This window comes from Podarcis filfolensis (assembly GCF_964270895.1).
Source record: "Podarcis filfolensis genome assembly, chromosome: 1".
In the NCBI taxonomy this organism is placed as follows: domain Eukaryota; kingdom Metazoa; phylum Chordata; class Lepidosauria; order Squamata; family Lacertidae; genus Podarcis; species Podarcis filfolensis.
Genome location: NC_139604.1, coordinates 114998451 through 115014689, shown reverse-complemented (window position 1 = coordinate 115014689; position 16239 = coordinate 114998451). Strand labels below are relative to the sequence as shown.

At 42.9% G+C, this 16239-nt stretch overlaps 1 protein-coding gene across 1 annotated transcript; it reads right to left on the bottom strand.

Annotated features, from left to right (window-relative positions):
• Nucleotides 1-1093: 1093 nt before the first annotated feature.
• Nucleotides 1094-11488, bottom strand: LOC310763691 (cytochrome P450 2C19-like). Its single transcript, XM_083616304.1, has 9 exons — nt 11283-11488; nt 9521-9683; nt 8525-8674; nt 7379-7539; nt 6501-6677; nt 6001-6142; nt 4997-5184; nt 4396-4537; nt 1094-4056 (listed from the first exon to the last, which is right to left on the bottom strand). The coding sequence occupies exons 1-9, from the start codon at nt 11463-11465 to the stop codon at nt 3875-3877; spliced, it is 1488 nt and encodes a 495-aa protein (XP_083472430.1). The 5' UTR covers nt 11466-11488; the 3' UTR covers nt 1094-3874.
• Between the last annotated feature and the right edge of the window lie 4751 nt (nt 11489-16239).

The following is a 16239-nucleotide window of genomic DNA, read 5'->3' as shown; positions in this document are numbered from 1 at the left end:
TAGGGAGGAATACAGAGGTTTGGGGGCATGTGAGGAAGGGGGAGGATGCATAGGGGAGGTGGGGAGACAGGAGGCTGTTTGATTTTGTTGTAAAATCCCAAAAATAAATAACAAAAAGTTGTTTGCATTGCTAATTAAAAGTAAAAGGTTGTGTTTCTGCTGTCTGGATGTCATTTGCTAAAACCAAACGTGTTTTAAAAATTGAACCTATACAGCAGAAATACGCACCACTGTGTTCAATGGTGCTTACTCCCAACCATGCACAGAACTGCAGTCATGTGCCATAAATTTAATCATGAGATTTTATTAGTAATTTGTTGTGAATGTCTGTGTTTTTAAGGTGGAGGGATTTTTTAAAGCAATGTGTTAGAAAAGCAAGATATTTAAATCCCGGTGGCCTGACTCTGGATTTTATTATGGAGCTGTCATTGATGCACTACACAGTTAGGAATTGCCTCAAATGTTGCTGGGAACTGCAAATGGGGAGGAGAGCACTGTAGTGCTCAGTTGCTCCTTGAGGGCTTCTCATAGGCATCTGGTTGGCCACAGGGAGAGCAGGATGCTGGACTAGATAGGCCTCTGACCTGCTCCAGCAGAGTTCTCTTATGTTCTCTCTCCCAGGGCCAGGTGAGACTGCCAGAATCTTCTGAGAGCAGCCATTCAAACCACCCTAAAAAGCAACCTACTGCGCATGCTCCTGCAGCTATCTCTTGGAAGAGAAGGGGGAACAATAATTGCCACATCTTACTCTAGTAAATGAAGGTGTGTTGGATTGCTACTAATACAATGGATGGCAGTAGCTTGTGTTACATTACAAACCAAGGCTAAGCTCCAAAGTGCATAAGCAATGCCTGGTAGAAACTAGAAGGAGCTTGGGATTTCAGGGGGTGAAGGTATCAGTGGCTTGCAAAGCAACTCTTTCCTCCTGAAGCCTTGCAGAGTCAGAATAAATTATGCAAAGCAAATGTAGTTTACTGCATTAGGAATCCTCTGTATTTTACTGTACACAGCTGCAGTAATGTTTGGTTGTGAAGCAGTTTATAAATCTGCAAATAAAATTGCTATACTTGCATAATCTTTACAAGTGACAGCATTCACTTTGTCATAGTATTATTTATTTAGCTCTGGGAGGGTGAAGGACATCTATAAAGCCATTCCATTTCACAAACAGGTAAAAAAATACATACATCTGGATGTGCTCTTATTCTCCAGAAGAAGTGGAGCAGTAGTTTTCTATGCTAGTGACACCATCACAATTCTCCAAACTTTGGTTTGGAGAAGACCTTCAGGAGTTTCAATGGGGACAGAGGACATGCATTTCAAGCCCCAAATTCTTCTCCAGCTTGAATTAAAATCAGAGACAAGTTCCTTCCTCTAGCCCCTTCAATTCAATGCAATGCAATGGAGAAACATTACTTCACTACTTTGAATAGGAGCATAATTGAGAGGGTGCAGGAACCAAAAAGAAAAATTCTGAAGACAGAAGAGGAAGACCATTCTTCCTTGGTTAACTTCATAGGTGGACTTCCCCTCACCAATTTTGCCCATGCTGCCTCTGAATTTGTACTAGGGAAACATTTTTCTGTTTCACTGAATGGGAGCAGGGTTGAAGGAAGGCTGAGAGGAAAGAAATTCTGACAATTCTTTGAAAGTTTTCCCTCTCCAACTCCTCCTGGAGATTTTCAGTCCTCCCTTGGAGAATATTCAGTGAAATGACTGTGGTTCCCGGACGCTTGACGATCTATTGATCCCTGCGCCACCACTGTGCTCGCTTCCCCGCTGCCACCAACCCGTTACTCTCGGCTACACACTGAGTCCAGACAGTTGTTAAAATTAAATCAAATAAACAAGTTTATTTTGTAAGCATTAACAAATATGGTTTCTCAGTTAATTTTCTTGTCAGTTTCTTAATCTTAGTTTCTTTACCGGCCTATACCTTTCTAATACCTTCTAACTGATTATCCCAACTGTTTAACTGACTCCTCTTAACTGATTCTCTCACGTTCTCACATCAAACTAGCCCAACCCACAGACTTATCCTCCCTCTCCCTTCTCTAACTCTCAACTGACTTCTTAACAACTCTAACACTAACTCTAACTTCTCCCCTTGGGTTCCTATAGGTTAGTCATTTTACAATTAGTTAACCCTTTCCTTATGAACCCAGTATGATGTCACACACCTCGGAGGGCAAACGCCACAATGACCTTCCTTATTTTGCCACCCACAAAGTAAGTGGAGAATTTGAGGGAGGGCTATTTTCTCAGTTCTAGATTTTTAAAGACAGTGAGAGCCTCAGTTGGGCTCAGGAGAAAAAAAAATAGTTTTCTTATCCTGGAAGATCTTGGATGATTTCCAAGTTCATCCAAGGTAGGCTTGGGAGATCTTGCCCATCTATGCTCTGTGCCTTTCTTGAAGATACGCTTCCTAGGACTAGTAGATTTCTGGATCCAACTTAGTTCATTTCCCATACTTACTCAGAAGTTCAGTTGCATCCAGTATTGCTATCTGTTCTTTAGAACATGGTTACCCTTAAAGGAATTATTGGCAAACATTTGTAAATGTCAAGTCTCAAGGATGTTCTACTAGTTGAAAGGGGTAAAGATTTTAAAAGCTATTGATTTCTGCAGCACCCTCCAAAGACTTTCCTTCTTAGCTCAGGCTGAAAGTGAAAGACATTTTGTTCTAGCACCGGGAAACTCCAAACTGAGTTTATTGGAATATCTTTCCAAATAAAATTGTCTGCCTGTGCTTTATTATTAGCATTGACATACCTGCCAATCTCAGTGTAAAGATCTATAGAAGGGTTACCAAAAAAGCTTATGTTGTCACTCAGTTAAACAACTTTGCTGTATCTCAGGTACGACATGCGAGGGAATGAAAAGGTCATCTCAGACAGGGGTCTCAACCCACCCAGCTTCTACAGCCTGCAGCACTTCAACCCACCGTCAAGGTTGGAGATTTTGTTGCTGGACTGCAGCTCCCATTATCTCCAGCCACCTAGCCAATGAAATGGGATTATGGGAATTGTCCCAACTGAGCCCTCATGGCAAGAATGGGGAACCTGCAGCCCTTCAGATATTCCTGGACTCCAGCCCCCATCTGCCCCAGCCAACATCAGGGGTGATGGGCGCAAGACTCCAACCACCATTGAGGGTCGCCAGTTCCTCAGTGGTTGACTCAGTTCCTTCCACTCTGATTGGCTTCATTTAGCACAAAGAGTAACAAGACTCAGTGGCTAAAAAGCTTACATCTTGGCAGATTTTGCCCATCACACGAATACAGTGGTGGAGGAAGGGGGTGGGGGGGTACAGTCTGCCCCGGATGTCATCATTGAGGGGTGTGTGACAAAATGAGTTTTTAAAAAATTGGGCTCATGAAATTTTTTGGAGTGACATGGTGGCTTAGGCACGTGCAAGTTTCGTGCTGATATGTGGGATTTGTGTCTGACTACTGCCTCTCCCTCAGACGCCCTACAGCTGAGGGGGAGGCGGCGGAGAGGCTCCAAGCATTGGAGAGGTTCGTCCCGCCCCCATGGGTGGCTCGACACACCCCTGGCTGCAGGACACGCCCATGCACCAGACACTCCAGCGGCTAGCTACGCTGCTGCACACATATGCATATGAAGGGGCAAGAAAGATAAGAATGGGTTTTTTTTGTGTGGGACTAATTTCTAAATCCTGCTATTTGTCCTTTGCAATAATGTCTTCAACATGAAATAGTCTCTAGCACGATCCCCAAAGTAACATTTCAACAAATAGTCAGGTAAGAAGATAGGGCTCCACACGTGAGGAGATATTGTGTTATGGGTTTTTTGAACAAAGATTTGCCAGGCTGCGACTTTTCCACATGTGCAGCCCTCCTGAGGCAGGCTTTTCAGCGAGGGACAATGCAGAGCTGATAGGGCCGAGGGAAGTTGCCTATGCTGCTCAACACAGGTGTGAGATCGATGTCCTTGGGGTCAATGATGGACTTCAGAGTGAAGTTCTGTAATATGGTGGTCAAGAACAAGAAGATCTCCATACGGGCCAGACCTTCCCCCACACATATCCGCTTCCCTGCAAAGGAAACCCAAAAGAAGATGCATAACAACCACTTTGGCTGTTACAGCGAAAATAACAATCATGCCAAAGGAGCAAAGGTGCTGCTCCAGAACAGCTCCTGGGAGAGTCACTCTTTCCACCATTTCTTTTGTTTCAGCTGGCCACAGGAAAGGTGCAAGGAGTTCTGATGGACCCAGAAGCCTCTGCCCCTCTCTCACAGTCTGGGAGCCCTTCCAGTTTAGGCTGCAGGAGGAAGGAGGTTCCCCCTCATTGCCCCGACACCAGCCGATTAGGGAGACAGGAAAGACCTGAGCTGGCCAAGACTGCAGCCAACTGAGGAAGCAGAGCTCTTACCTGCTGAGAAAGGCATGAAATAGTCGCTCTTCCTGAAGGTGCCATCTTTGTGCAAGAAATGTCCTGGGTCAAATTCTTTGGGGTTTGGAAATTCTTTGCTGTCATGTAGCACAGACGTCAGAATAGGATATATGGTAGTGCCCTGCAGAGAGTGCAAAGAAATGGGCTGGATGACCATGACAACCAATTAATGGTGTGGGAAGGCACTAACTTGAAGGAAGGTACTTTGTTGATACAGAAGAAGAATGGAGCAGCTTCAGAAGGCAATAGGGTGTTTCAAATGAAGCCCAGGCTTCAAGATGCCCAGCTACGCTTTAGGAGTTGGGCTAAACTACTTCCCTTGCTTGTACATAAGAAGAGAAAAAAAGCTCTGCTGGATGAGTCCAGTGGCCCCATCTGGTCCAGCATCCTGTTTTCATGGTGTCCAACCAAACGCCCATGGGAAGCCCTTCAACATAATCTAAACAAGACAGCACTCTCAATTCCTGTGGTTTCCACCCACTGGTATTCAGAAGCATGCTGCCTCTCACCATGGAGGTAGAATATAGCCATCTTGGCTAGCAGCCTCCTATTACTACTTAGAGCCTTGAAAAGAGCTGACCTTTGGAATGACATATTGTCTGAAGGGTGTGTCTTTGAGTACTGCATGAGGGACGCTCAGTGGGAGGAGAGAGATGAACCTCTGGATCTCATGGATGACCGCATCTGTGTAAGGCATTTCCCCACGATCTGCCATGCAAGGACTTCGTGATCGGCCAATAACTCGGTCAATTTCTTCATGCACTTTCTCTGCAATGGGAAGAATGAGGTTTAACACCACTGCAGGAAATATCATAGAAGCAATTGAAATTTCATAGGAGTGCCTGCCAGCCCCTGCACATTTTTGGAGTTTTCAGTGTTTTCTGATGCCAACTTTCTACTAACTCATCACATTAACTCAGACAAATTATTGTAGCTCACCTTCAGTAATCCATCTGTAAACAGGGAAACATAGTATAACTGCAATTATTTATATATTAATTCAATTTCTATCCAAAAGGAGCCCAGAGGGACAAAAGCCTCCTCTTTAGGGAAGTTTTAGGAGCAAGTGATGGTCCAGCTTAGAGGGATTCCTATTGGAGGCACTGTCCTGCAGTGATTCTGATCCTACCTGAGGGCCTTTTGACCCCTGGCCCTTGTGGTTGTGGCTTTGTGGGCTACCCTTCAGGCTGGCACAGAAAGTTCAGCTGGTGCAGGATGTGATGCCTTTGTCTAAAGGATCTGCACTGGCTGCCACTATACTACTGGGCCAAATTCAAGTTGTTACTGTTTGTATATAAAATCCTGGGGTTTGCAATATGGTCAGCTATAAGAGCTCATCCACACTTCTGTTTTTGCTGGGATTTCTAGGCATGGGTATGAGCATTTTGTCCACACACACATCCCCACTGTGGTCTCCAGGAAAGCCTTCTGTTTACTGCTGATGTCAGTCAGCGATGGTTAACATTCAGCAATGAACAGTGGGTTTTCCTGGGGAAAGTGGCAGAACAACCACCTCTTGGACCTGTGACACATAAATCTGGGAAAGAACTAGAATAATAAGTACTAATAACGCATCTGTTTTACCTTGTATCTCTGGGTATTTGAGGAGGATCAGGAACCCGTATCGCAGTGTGGTGCTGGTGGTCTCTGTTCCAGCCCCAAACAAGTCAACTGTGCTTATGGCCAGGTTTTCAATGGTGAAATGGGATGCACTATAACCTTTTTCCTGCAGAAACACACAACACAGTCAGTGGAGTCAACTCAATTGTTCTGAGTACAGCATAACAAGAATTTAGCAGCGCCACTGGGACCAGCTCCCTTCCCAAGACACATCTTATCTCAAGTCTTTTTATAGCTCGTTCCTCTGGACATTCCTTGCCCAGAGGGCTAATCATTAGAAAGAACTTCCCACTTACTGCAGGAACAGGTCAGCAATGGGAAATGAATCTACTCCAATGGGGTGTGGGCAGGAATCTCTTGCCTTGGCATTCCCCACAAGAAGCTGGATGGAAGTCTGCTGGCTGGGAAGCTTCAGGAGTGGCAGGAGAACCCACGTGGAGAGTTCTGTGAGTTTGCATGATTACCTGATCCATTTTCATAAGGAAGCAGTCGATAAAATCCCGAGGTGAGCTGGGGTCCAGAGTGGGCTTGTGTTCTTCAACCTCCTCCAAAACAAACTCTCTGAGTGCCAAGTTGTTTTTCAGCACTTTGTGGTGGGGCCCAGGGATGCATTTCATCAAAGAAGGAAAGATGTTGTAGAGCTAGAAGAAACACAACAAAAGACCTGTTGGCACCAACCTCAGTCAGGGTTTGTCCACACTCGGGCTTCAGTATAACGTTGGCCACTGTTGCCTTGTGTGCATTTCAACTCTGTCGTCCACACACCAGCATTTTCACTGCCAATGCCTCGAAAATCTGTGTAGATGTTCCCCATCTGCATTACTGGGTGGTGCTTCATTGAGTGTACTGCATTGTATTATCTTCCCTTTCCCGTCAGTTAGTGCTTTCCCATCCTCTGCCTAATGGTTGTAGAGGTCATATGCAGATTTTTTGATTTTTTTATTTCTCCTATGTGTACCTTTACAAAAAACTGAGAAATCATGCAACAATCCCCCACCCCCACTGCCAAAACTGCTTAAGCTTTACTTCCTGCTCCACTGGGCTGCTGTTAAGTCAAACCGTGGTTACTAGATCCAGGTATTGGCATTGTATGCACCAACCTTGACTGGATCTCCAAATTAAAAACATAAGAACGTAAGAAGAGACTATTGAATCAGGCCAGTGGCCCATCGTGCTGTCACAGTGGCTAACCAGTTACCCATGGCAAACCTGCAACTAGGACATTAACAGAAATATTAAGAGGCAGAGGCAGTATGGGTCATGAGAAGCCTGGAAGAAAGAATTTAAACAGCAGGAAAATTTAGACTTTGTGGAAAAGGGCCTTTAAAAAGATGGCACCTACCTGTCCCCAAGAAGAGCTAAAAACCTGAAAGTTTTCATTCATTAAGCTCATCATGGATAGGAACTTCTTGTCATTATAATCGTATCGTTTCCCAAAGACAATTGCACAAATGATATTGGAGAGAGCGCAACTGAGCGAGTAGGTTGGATCCAAGGGCTTCTCTGGAAGGATAACAAAAAAATAATTATACAACCCCACTACAGGTTTTAGGCAATGATCTAGTCTGGAATTTCTGAGCTGCCATTTCCTGGCTCCTGGCCTCAGTGGTCAGACAGGGAGCTGCCTTTCTCACAACAATTCTGGAGGCATGGGCATCTTCAGTGGCTATGAGTGGTTTCTTCCAAGGACTTTCCAAGGTGCTTTCTTCCAGCTTCAGCCAAGATATCCTTAGATAGGAAAGAGTGACCACAGTGGTGCAGGCCTTGGTGAAGTCTAGACTAAAACTAGGGAATCTAAAGCACTTCAGATGCTGCTAGACTCTAACTTCTGGACCACTGATGACTGTTGGGGCTAAAAGCAGCTGGAATTCAACAATATCTGCAGAGCACTCTTGCAGTTGATAGACAAGCAGCAGCTGGGCTTTAGTTGGAACTGGTCTGTGTCAGCATATTACACACCTGCTGAAAGCTATGCATTGTTTGCCAGTACATTGACAGGGTAAGTTCAGTGCATTACTGGTGTGTATGAAGCTCTCAGTGACCTAGGACCAGGTGACTTAAGGACCACCTTGTCCCATACACACTGCTCAGATCACTATGACCATCAGGAGAAGCCTTCCAAATTGCCACACACTCATCACATGTTTGTTTCATATCAATGCAGATATCTATTACATCTATTAAAACTTTGAGCACAATGGCACCTGTGCTTTGGAATGTGGTTCCTATTGAAACCAGCTAGAATTTTGGCATTTCATCACCTGATGAAAATGTTTGTATTTCACGTGTTTTTAGTCAATTTATTTGATTCAGTGTTGGCCACTAGTTCTGTGTTTTACGATTTTAAATTTTTTAATAATTTGCTTGTACCCACCATGATATTTCTTTATGAGTTAATCATCTGTTGTAATGTACCCCAGAATCTGTTGTGATGTTCAAGGGGGTCTGCTTGATAAGCCTACGTGGGTGAGGGGCAGTGGCTACCCACCCTGCGTGTCCTGGAACTTTTCTAGCAGGAACTGTGCTTCCTCCTGGATCCTCTCCTCAATACTTTTCTTTCCCATGCCAAAGTTGCGCAGGGTGGTAAGGGCAAAACGTCGGAGCTGCTTCCACACCTCCCCATTGCTGAATACAATTCCTGGAAAGCAGAAGAGGAAATGGGCATGAAGGAGATGGATGGACTGAAAGAGAGAGTAGAAGAAGCAGGTTGGAAGAGCAGGAGGCTCTTATTCTTGGCTCCAGACCACCTGGAGACTTGGTACTTTGGTGCCTCCTTATTCCATAACCAGTAGCTGGCCAGTCTTCTGATACATGCCCTTACTGTAAAATATATGTGTTTAATGTGCATAAAATCCTATGTTTGTGTGTGTTGTGGATGAAACGTAGTGGAGGTTTGCATTTGCAGAATGTCCATTTTTGCAGCTAAAGCTTAAAAAGAGGTTTCAATGTTTTGATATTTATGTTAACTGATAATTTATCTCTTGGAGTCTGGGTCTCTCTCTTAAGCTGCCAGTATAATGAAGAAGCAATAGTTCTTAGACTATATCAACCAGAAAGAATTTAAAGAAACTGGACTACATTGCTAGTTGTTTAAGTGCAATGTGTTGATTTGTATTTATTTATTTTCTTGATAACAAATTTAACGATAGCTTGCAGTAACTTTGAAACTCTTTCTTGGTGTGGATAGCTTATTGATTCACAAAATCCAGGCCAGGGAATTCTGCTTACTGTCCACACTTACTGTCCACACCAGAATTGCCCCAGACCATTATTTTTAAAGGCTATTAGGCAATGCCTAATATATAGCTCTGCTATTAAAAGGCTGCTAATTATCTATTGCTACAGTCCAGTGAGAACATTAATTAGGAAAGTTTATCTCAAGATGCAATGACTTGTCTTTGCAACATTTTTTGCTTTATTTTCATGAATAGAGGGATTTTCCTGCGTTCCCCCCCCCCCCACTGGTCAAACCAGCATAAAATACCTAATCCCTTGTTGACGACATCAGCTAATGGCAGGTGTCCCCTGGCAGCAAATTCATCTCCACGGTCGATCAGTGCTTCTTTCACTGCATCATAGCCATGCAGCACCACAACACGTTCTGCTCCAAAATACATTGTGAACACAGAGCCATACTTCTCACTAAACTGGAAAAAATATAGAGAAAGACACACATCTAGATGGGTTTGCGGGTTAGGAGAAAGTCATATAGCTGATGTAGAGCCTCGCTGCCCCCAGACTCACTATGGGGATCTGAACCACGTGACTCTTAATAACATACAGAAGAGTTCTGCAGCTAGATCAGGCCAAAGGCCAACTAGTCCATGACTGTTATCACAGTGGCCAACATAGTTCTTCTGGGAAGCTTCAAAACAAGACCTGAGTGCAATAGCACGCTCCCCTCCTGCAGGTCCCTGGAACTGGTGGAGGTTCAGCATCATCGCTAGCAGCTATGGGTAGCTTTATCTTCAATGAACTTTGTCTGAACATTTCTTTTAAATCATCCAAGTTGGAGGCTATCATCGCTACTTCTTTGGGAGTGAATTCCACAGTTTCAATATGCACTGTATGAAAAACTAATATCTTGCGTGCGCTGTAAATCTTCCAACACTCAACTTTAATTGAAGGCTCCAAGTTTTAGCATTACAGACCCTTCATGTGTCCCTATTTTCCAGGGACATCCCTGATTTAGAGAAGCCATCCCAGTTTGATCACAGAATGTCCCCCCTTTTCCTTAGGATGTTCCTATTTTCACTGGAGAAATGTTGGAGGGTATAGAGTTATCCGACCCCCTCTGAAGGCAATCCTGAATAGGGAAGTGTTTTTTTGTTTAATTTCTAATGTTTTCATTATGTTTTTATATATGTTGGAAGCTGTCCAGAGTGGCTGGGGCAACCCAGTAAGGTTTGTGGGGTATAGTAAAATTATCATTATGGAATGGGATGTCCCTATTTTCATTAGAGAAATGTTGGCGGGTATGGCATTATGAAAGGGGGGTAAAAGTGTTTTCCCATCCACTTTCTCTATATCGTGAATATGATTATATGTTATATCCCACCTCACACTCATTTTTCTAAGGGAATTCTTAAAGTACCTTCCAACCAAACACATTCTGGGGAAAATAAAGGAGCAGCTTTTCAATATACAAGAAGACTATGAACTCCACACTGTCCGGCAGAGGCTAAAACTGTTCAGAGGGCAAAAATGCCCAAACCATCCATATGTGGAGGGAGAATTGGACCCGCTCCCACCCCCCGTCTCTAATATAGTATGAAAATTGCATTATTGCTTTTTAAAGTTATTTACTCAGAAGGGGGCTTTATGCCTTTTATTTTAAGGATAAAACAATAAAATGACAATAAATCAACCCCCATTGTGGAGTTGTGGGACCTGCTCAAAGTCCACCTCTTTTCTGAGGAGCCTTTGGGACAAGTCCCTGCTCCCCATCCCTGCTGATGTAGCCAAGCGCAAGTCCGTGCCACTGAAATCACAGCGATTCTGCTATTCTTTTCCTCTGGTCTGGATGCCTTCTCCCCCCCCCCCTCTTTTGCTTCTCCTCTGTCAAAGTGCAGAGCCTGTTGCCTTATACTCTGCAAATGTGGCCTGCACACAGATGGTACCATCTATAAATAAACAATCTGACAATGGATTGTCCCCTTCCAAAAGAGTCAGATGGAAAGAGGCTTACAAACAGGTAACGGTCATCAACAGACAGCTGTTGAGGAAGGTGCTCATCTTTGGCTTACCTCCTGGAGAACCTGGGCCAGGTTGTTGGTCTTCAGCTGCAGAGCGTTCCCTACGATGGGCAGTGGAGGTGGGCCAGGTGGCAGCTGCTTTGCATTCTCTGGCGTTCTGCTCCTGACTGCAAGGAAAACAAGGCAAGAGATACATATGATCATCAAAATGGTCACTGTCCCTAGAGGCTCCATGGCACCAGCTAACAGCGACTGAAATGACTTTTCAATTTTCAATTTTATATACTCTGAGGAGGTCACATATACATGGACTTTCACCAATAGGAATTCTAGGTTTCTCTGAGTAAATGAGATTAGCCATTAAGTAGATAAGATTGCAGAATCAAGAAATGAACTTTTCTGAACTTAAGTCTGTATCCTTTTTCATTGATTAGTAAGGCAATGATAACGGCATTACTGAGCACAAGGTCTGTGATGTAAGACAAGCAGGGGTTCAGGTTTTTTTCTGCCAGACATGGTAATGTAGCCTTGAGGCAAATGGTTCTGCTTCTAAGGTGCTTTCAGGACCAGGTCCCTCAGGAGAGCTTCTTGTATAGTCTGAGTGCTTGGTTGGAGGTTTCTTGCACCTCAGATGCCCACAAATGTGAAGTAAAATTGAAGGCACGTCCATAATGGAACTCAGCCTTAGCACAAATACATCCCTGTTAGGAGACCTTGCAGCTTGGGTGAATTAGACTGAGAAGTTTACACACAGTATCTGGATTTCTACTGCTTTATTCATGCAGGAACAAAATTATCTTGGCAAGAACTATTTACAGGATGAGTAGAGATAAAAAGAGAGAGCAATAGCAGGCATCTTATCAGGAGAGAACAACAAAATGGTTCAGCTTTTACAGGTGGAGTTAACTTAGAAAAGGACTACGAGCAAATGCTGGCTTGCTTGCTACACAAACAGTGCTTTTGTGTGGTTTAAAGTAATACATGCATTAGCTAGAGGTTGAGGAGAAGGAAATTTATTTGCTTTCCCCCAACAATCCCATCTAGCACTACCCACTAATGTGGACAGGACACACCAAGATAGATTTTGGAGACATAAACCTGGAAGTGCTTTTGTATTGATAAGACACACCATCATCGAAACAATGTGCCCTAGAAAGGACAAAACCATGGTCACTAGTGTACATGCTGATACAGAACATTAACTTCTTGTTTTCAATTGAACTCGTGGTTCAGTTCATAAACCAAAGTGCACCAGGTGTTCTTGCCAACAACTGTTGCTGCTCTGTGTGTTTTGAGTCAATCTCCTGTCAGTGCAGATCACAGAAGTTCAGCCCATTCTAGCCACAGCTGGGACACTTTATGGCTGCTCTGCAGAGAGAGGCCAACTCAGTTCACCAGAGTTCAGATTGCATAAACAGTTTCTTTGCCAGAGCAACTGGTGAGGCGGTAAAGCCTCTGCCTTACAAGCACATGGTCCCAGGTTCAAGAACCGTTATCTCTCGGTAGGGCCTGAAGAGCCCTGTGACTCGGGATAAGCCAGCTTCATACATTCCTGTGTCAGGGTAAGGCACCATGATCTGATTATTATACAGGCAGTACAGTGGTACCTCGGGTTAAGTACTTAATTCGTTCCGGAGGTCCCTTCTTAACCTGAAACCGTTCTTAACCTGAAGCACCACTTTAGCTAATGGGGCCTCCTGTTGCTGCCAGAGCATGATTTCTGTTCTCATCCTGAAGCAAAGTTCTTAACCCGAGGTAATATTTCTGGGTTAGCACCATAAGGTCCCATGTCAGGTTACGCAATCAAAAATTTCAATATTAAGCAGTATAATGTTGTACCCCATTTACACCGCTTGATTCTATTTGTTGTCCTCACATGTGCAGGAGCGACACCACGGGATAGCCAGGCATCAAGTAGCCTCTGTGTGGTCATGGCTTGTCCTGTTGCAGAAGGAGAAGCCCATAGATTGGCCTATTCTCTAGCACCCATTCATCTGCACCTATCTAGCGTCAGTCAGCATGAGGTTCCAATTATTTTTATTCAATCAATTCCATTGATGAACTACTTCCTAAAACACCTCAAAGCAATTTAACAACAACAAACAATCAACAAGAATATATATATATATATATGCATATATTTTATATGGGAAAACAATTCATATTAAGTAGGCTCCTGGCCTTCGTCTGCTATTCTTAAACTTTAAAAAAGAGGATGTCTTTGCCTTTGGAGAGCTGAGGGTTGAGGCTCCAGATATAGTGCTCTGACGATTGAAGGAGGATTGTACCACTCTGCCTTTCTGTTTTCTTTTTGTTTTGTCTTCCTAGATCCTCTTCTTCTGTTGTCTTCCCTTCTTCTGGCTGTCTACCACAGACACCAATCACTAATCAACACGGACTGAAGCAGATTGACTGGCACCCAACCATAAATTCACTCCTGCTCCCCACCACCCAGTAGTTTTAACTCCATCCAACCACATTATCCAAATTATTCTAAACCTGCACTCACCAATTGAATATGTGCCTATTATCCTTACTTTGCATACTGAGAATTGTAACTCATAGCTGTCAAAGTTCCACAATACAGTTAAGCTAATTTTCACCAGACCAGATGGAAAACTTCCCTGTTCCATTACGGTACAAAGGTCAAAACGCAATACTGATTAAAACACATTACACTGGCTAGGCGTTGTTAATATGTGATAAGAAATTAAGGTTTTTAACTTATAAAACACGACAATGCAAAAAAGCCCAAGGGAATGTCTCCAAATCTTAAACCCTACAAGAGAGGAAGAAATTCTTCAACTCCTAAATAAACCCAAGAAGAACAGGAGGGTATAGGCTTCAGCCTCCATAACTATTCCATTTATTTTCTTAACAAGATCTGTTTGCAACTTTCCCAGAGCCCCAAACCTCAAATCTGTTACAGAATGATTTTGTTCCAGGGAGTGACTGGGTTTCTTGTACCACAGATTCCATCCTATTGTTGCACACCATCCCATCCCTTCCAGCAGACAACTCCTCAACCGGCATGCTGACGTTTCAACTTCAGCTATCAATGATTGAAACCTAACTGTTGAGAAGCTGTACTGGGGAAGGGGATGGGGAGAACAGAAACCAAGGCAGAGCAGAGAAGCCCAGCAAAAATGGGCTTATTCACAGTAAAGGAGAACAGATGCCCCCAAAACCAACTAGGGAAAGAGTGGTCTGCAGTACCCAATGGCCTCCCAGCTCCTGTTCTTTGGAGTCTGGGACTGTTCCCTTCATATTATATAGTTCCCTCCCCCCCCTTTTAAAATCCCACCTTCTTACAGTGAGCTGAAGGTGAGGCATATGGTCTCCCCATTATATCCTCACAAGGCTGAGATACTGTCACTAGGTGCAAGGTCAACTTGTGAATTATGTGGTTGAGGGGGGATCTGAGCTCTGCTCCCCCAGGTCCTACATCCACCCACCAGTCTGGTATATGTATTAAATGCATTCCTGTAAAGTAAATGGTTAAAAAATATTGAGGTTGAGTGAAGTCCAGCACCGACAAAAACAGAAATAAACTTACTAAATACTAATCTTATTGTTCCATATGTACTCTATCACCAAAAGTACATCCTAAAATATCATTTTACTCTAAAAAAATCAAGTAAATCTTTACCTAATACTTTCTTAATTACATCAATGTAAATAAATAAATAGCAGTACTATAAATAAATTATAGCATTTTGTATCAAAATTGTACTTATCTTGGTTGGCTTTTCCATATTTCAGTTCTTTGTCAGCGACTTGACAGCTATGATTCAAAATGTGGCATAAAATGAACATTATCCTACTTACCTTGCATACATGCATGCATGCATGCATGTATGTACCAGTATTTATTAGATTCCTTATTCACCCATTACCACAAGCTCCCGGGTCAGGTTACAACAATCAAATATATAATGCTAAAACAAATAAAGCATTTACAATCCAGGAGGTTTGCAGACAAGCAATATTTCCCTGCAATATTTGGGAAATGAAAAAAAAAGTGCATTTAATTTACATTACTTATGCTCCTTATGATAGAATAAAAACAAGATGGGTTTTAAAAAACTCTACAATACTGTGTGTCTTAGTTTTCCCCAAGTGAAATGGGTGTATGGGACAATTGTTCATGGAGCTTACCTTCATCCACTTTGCCACATTCAGCACCCCTTCATAATCCCATTCTTCTTACAAATTGGAAGTGCTGCATGTATCTGTATGGCTGCCTTGGGATTATATCTGGGTGGAAAAATGACCTCACTACACTGCACACCAAGTATAAACTATAGAAGATCAATCTCATGAGCTTGCTCCAAGGCTTAAAACAATAAATGTTGCAATTTCTTTTTTTTAAAGTAATTCCAAAATTGATTACTTTATATTACTACTGCTGTTCATTAGGTTTGTCATTTATCCACCACTTCCTGTGATATAAATGAGTGAATTTATTAAGTGTGCCACCTTGGGGAATGTCAGAGGCCATTTTATATAAGCACAGAGTAATCAGCTCCCTGGCTGTGATTTTTCTCTGTGACATTTGGGCCGTTGACCCTGAGAATCTTTCAGGTGCCTGCTTTCATTTCCAGTGCTGAGAAATAGTATTGATGCTTCCATTAGCAAAGCTGTTCTGTTAGTTTACAGGCGGTATTGATTAAAAGCAGACATTATTTTTAATCTGATGCATTAGGGCCAAGCACAAGAGTTATTAGCATTCTAAATGGTATTGGATCATTATTTAATTTCATGTACAGGCTGACATTTATGTTACATTTTCAAGGTAGTTGCCCTTTCTCGGTAACAAGAACCCAGTAACATTATTTACCGTCTCACATTGTCTTGTTCCAGATAGTTCTAGGTAGAGATGCTTGAGAAACTTTCTTTTTCTTTTTTAAATTAGATTTTATTAAGGCTTTTCATAATACATTCCAATAAAAGACAAACTAATGTAAACCAAAAGAAAAAGAGAGAAAAAAGAAAAATGCAAAGTCCT

Coding starts and splice junctions, on each gene's coding strand:
- LOC310763691 (XM_083616304.1), bottom strand. CDS start 11,465: ATGGAGCCTCTAGGGACAGTGACCATTTTGATGATCATATGTATCTCT. Junction 8,675..9,520: donor TGTCGTCAACAAGGGATTAG/GTATTTTATGCT, acceptor TCTGCTTTCCAG/GAATTGTATTCAGCAATGGG. Junction 6,678..7,378: donor TTAGCTCTTCTTGGGGACAG/GTAGGTGCCATC, acceptor TGTTTCTTCTAG/CTCTACAACATCTTTCCTTC.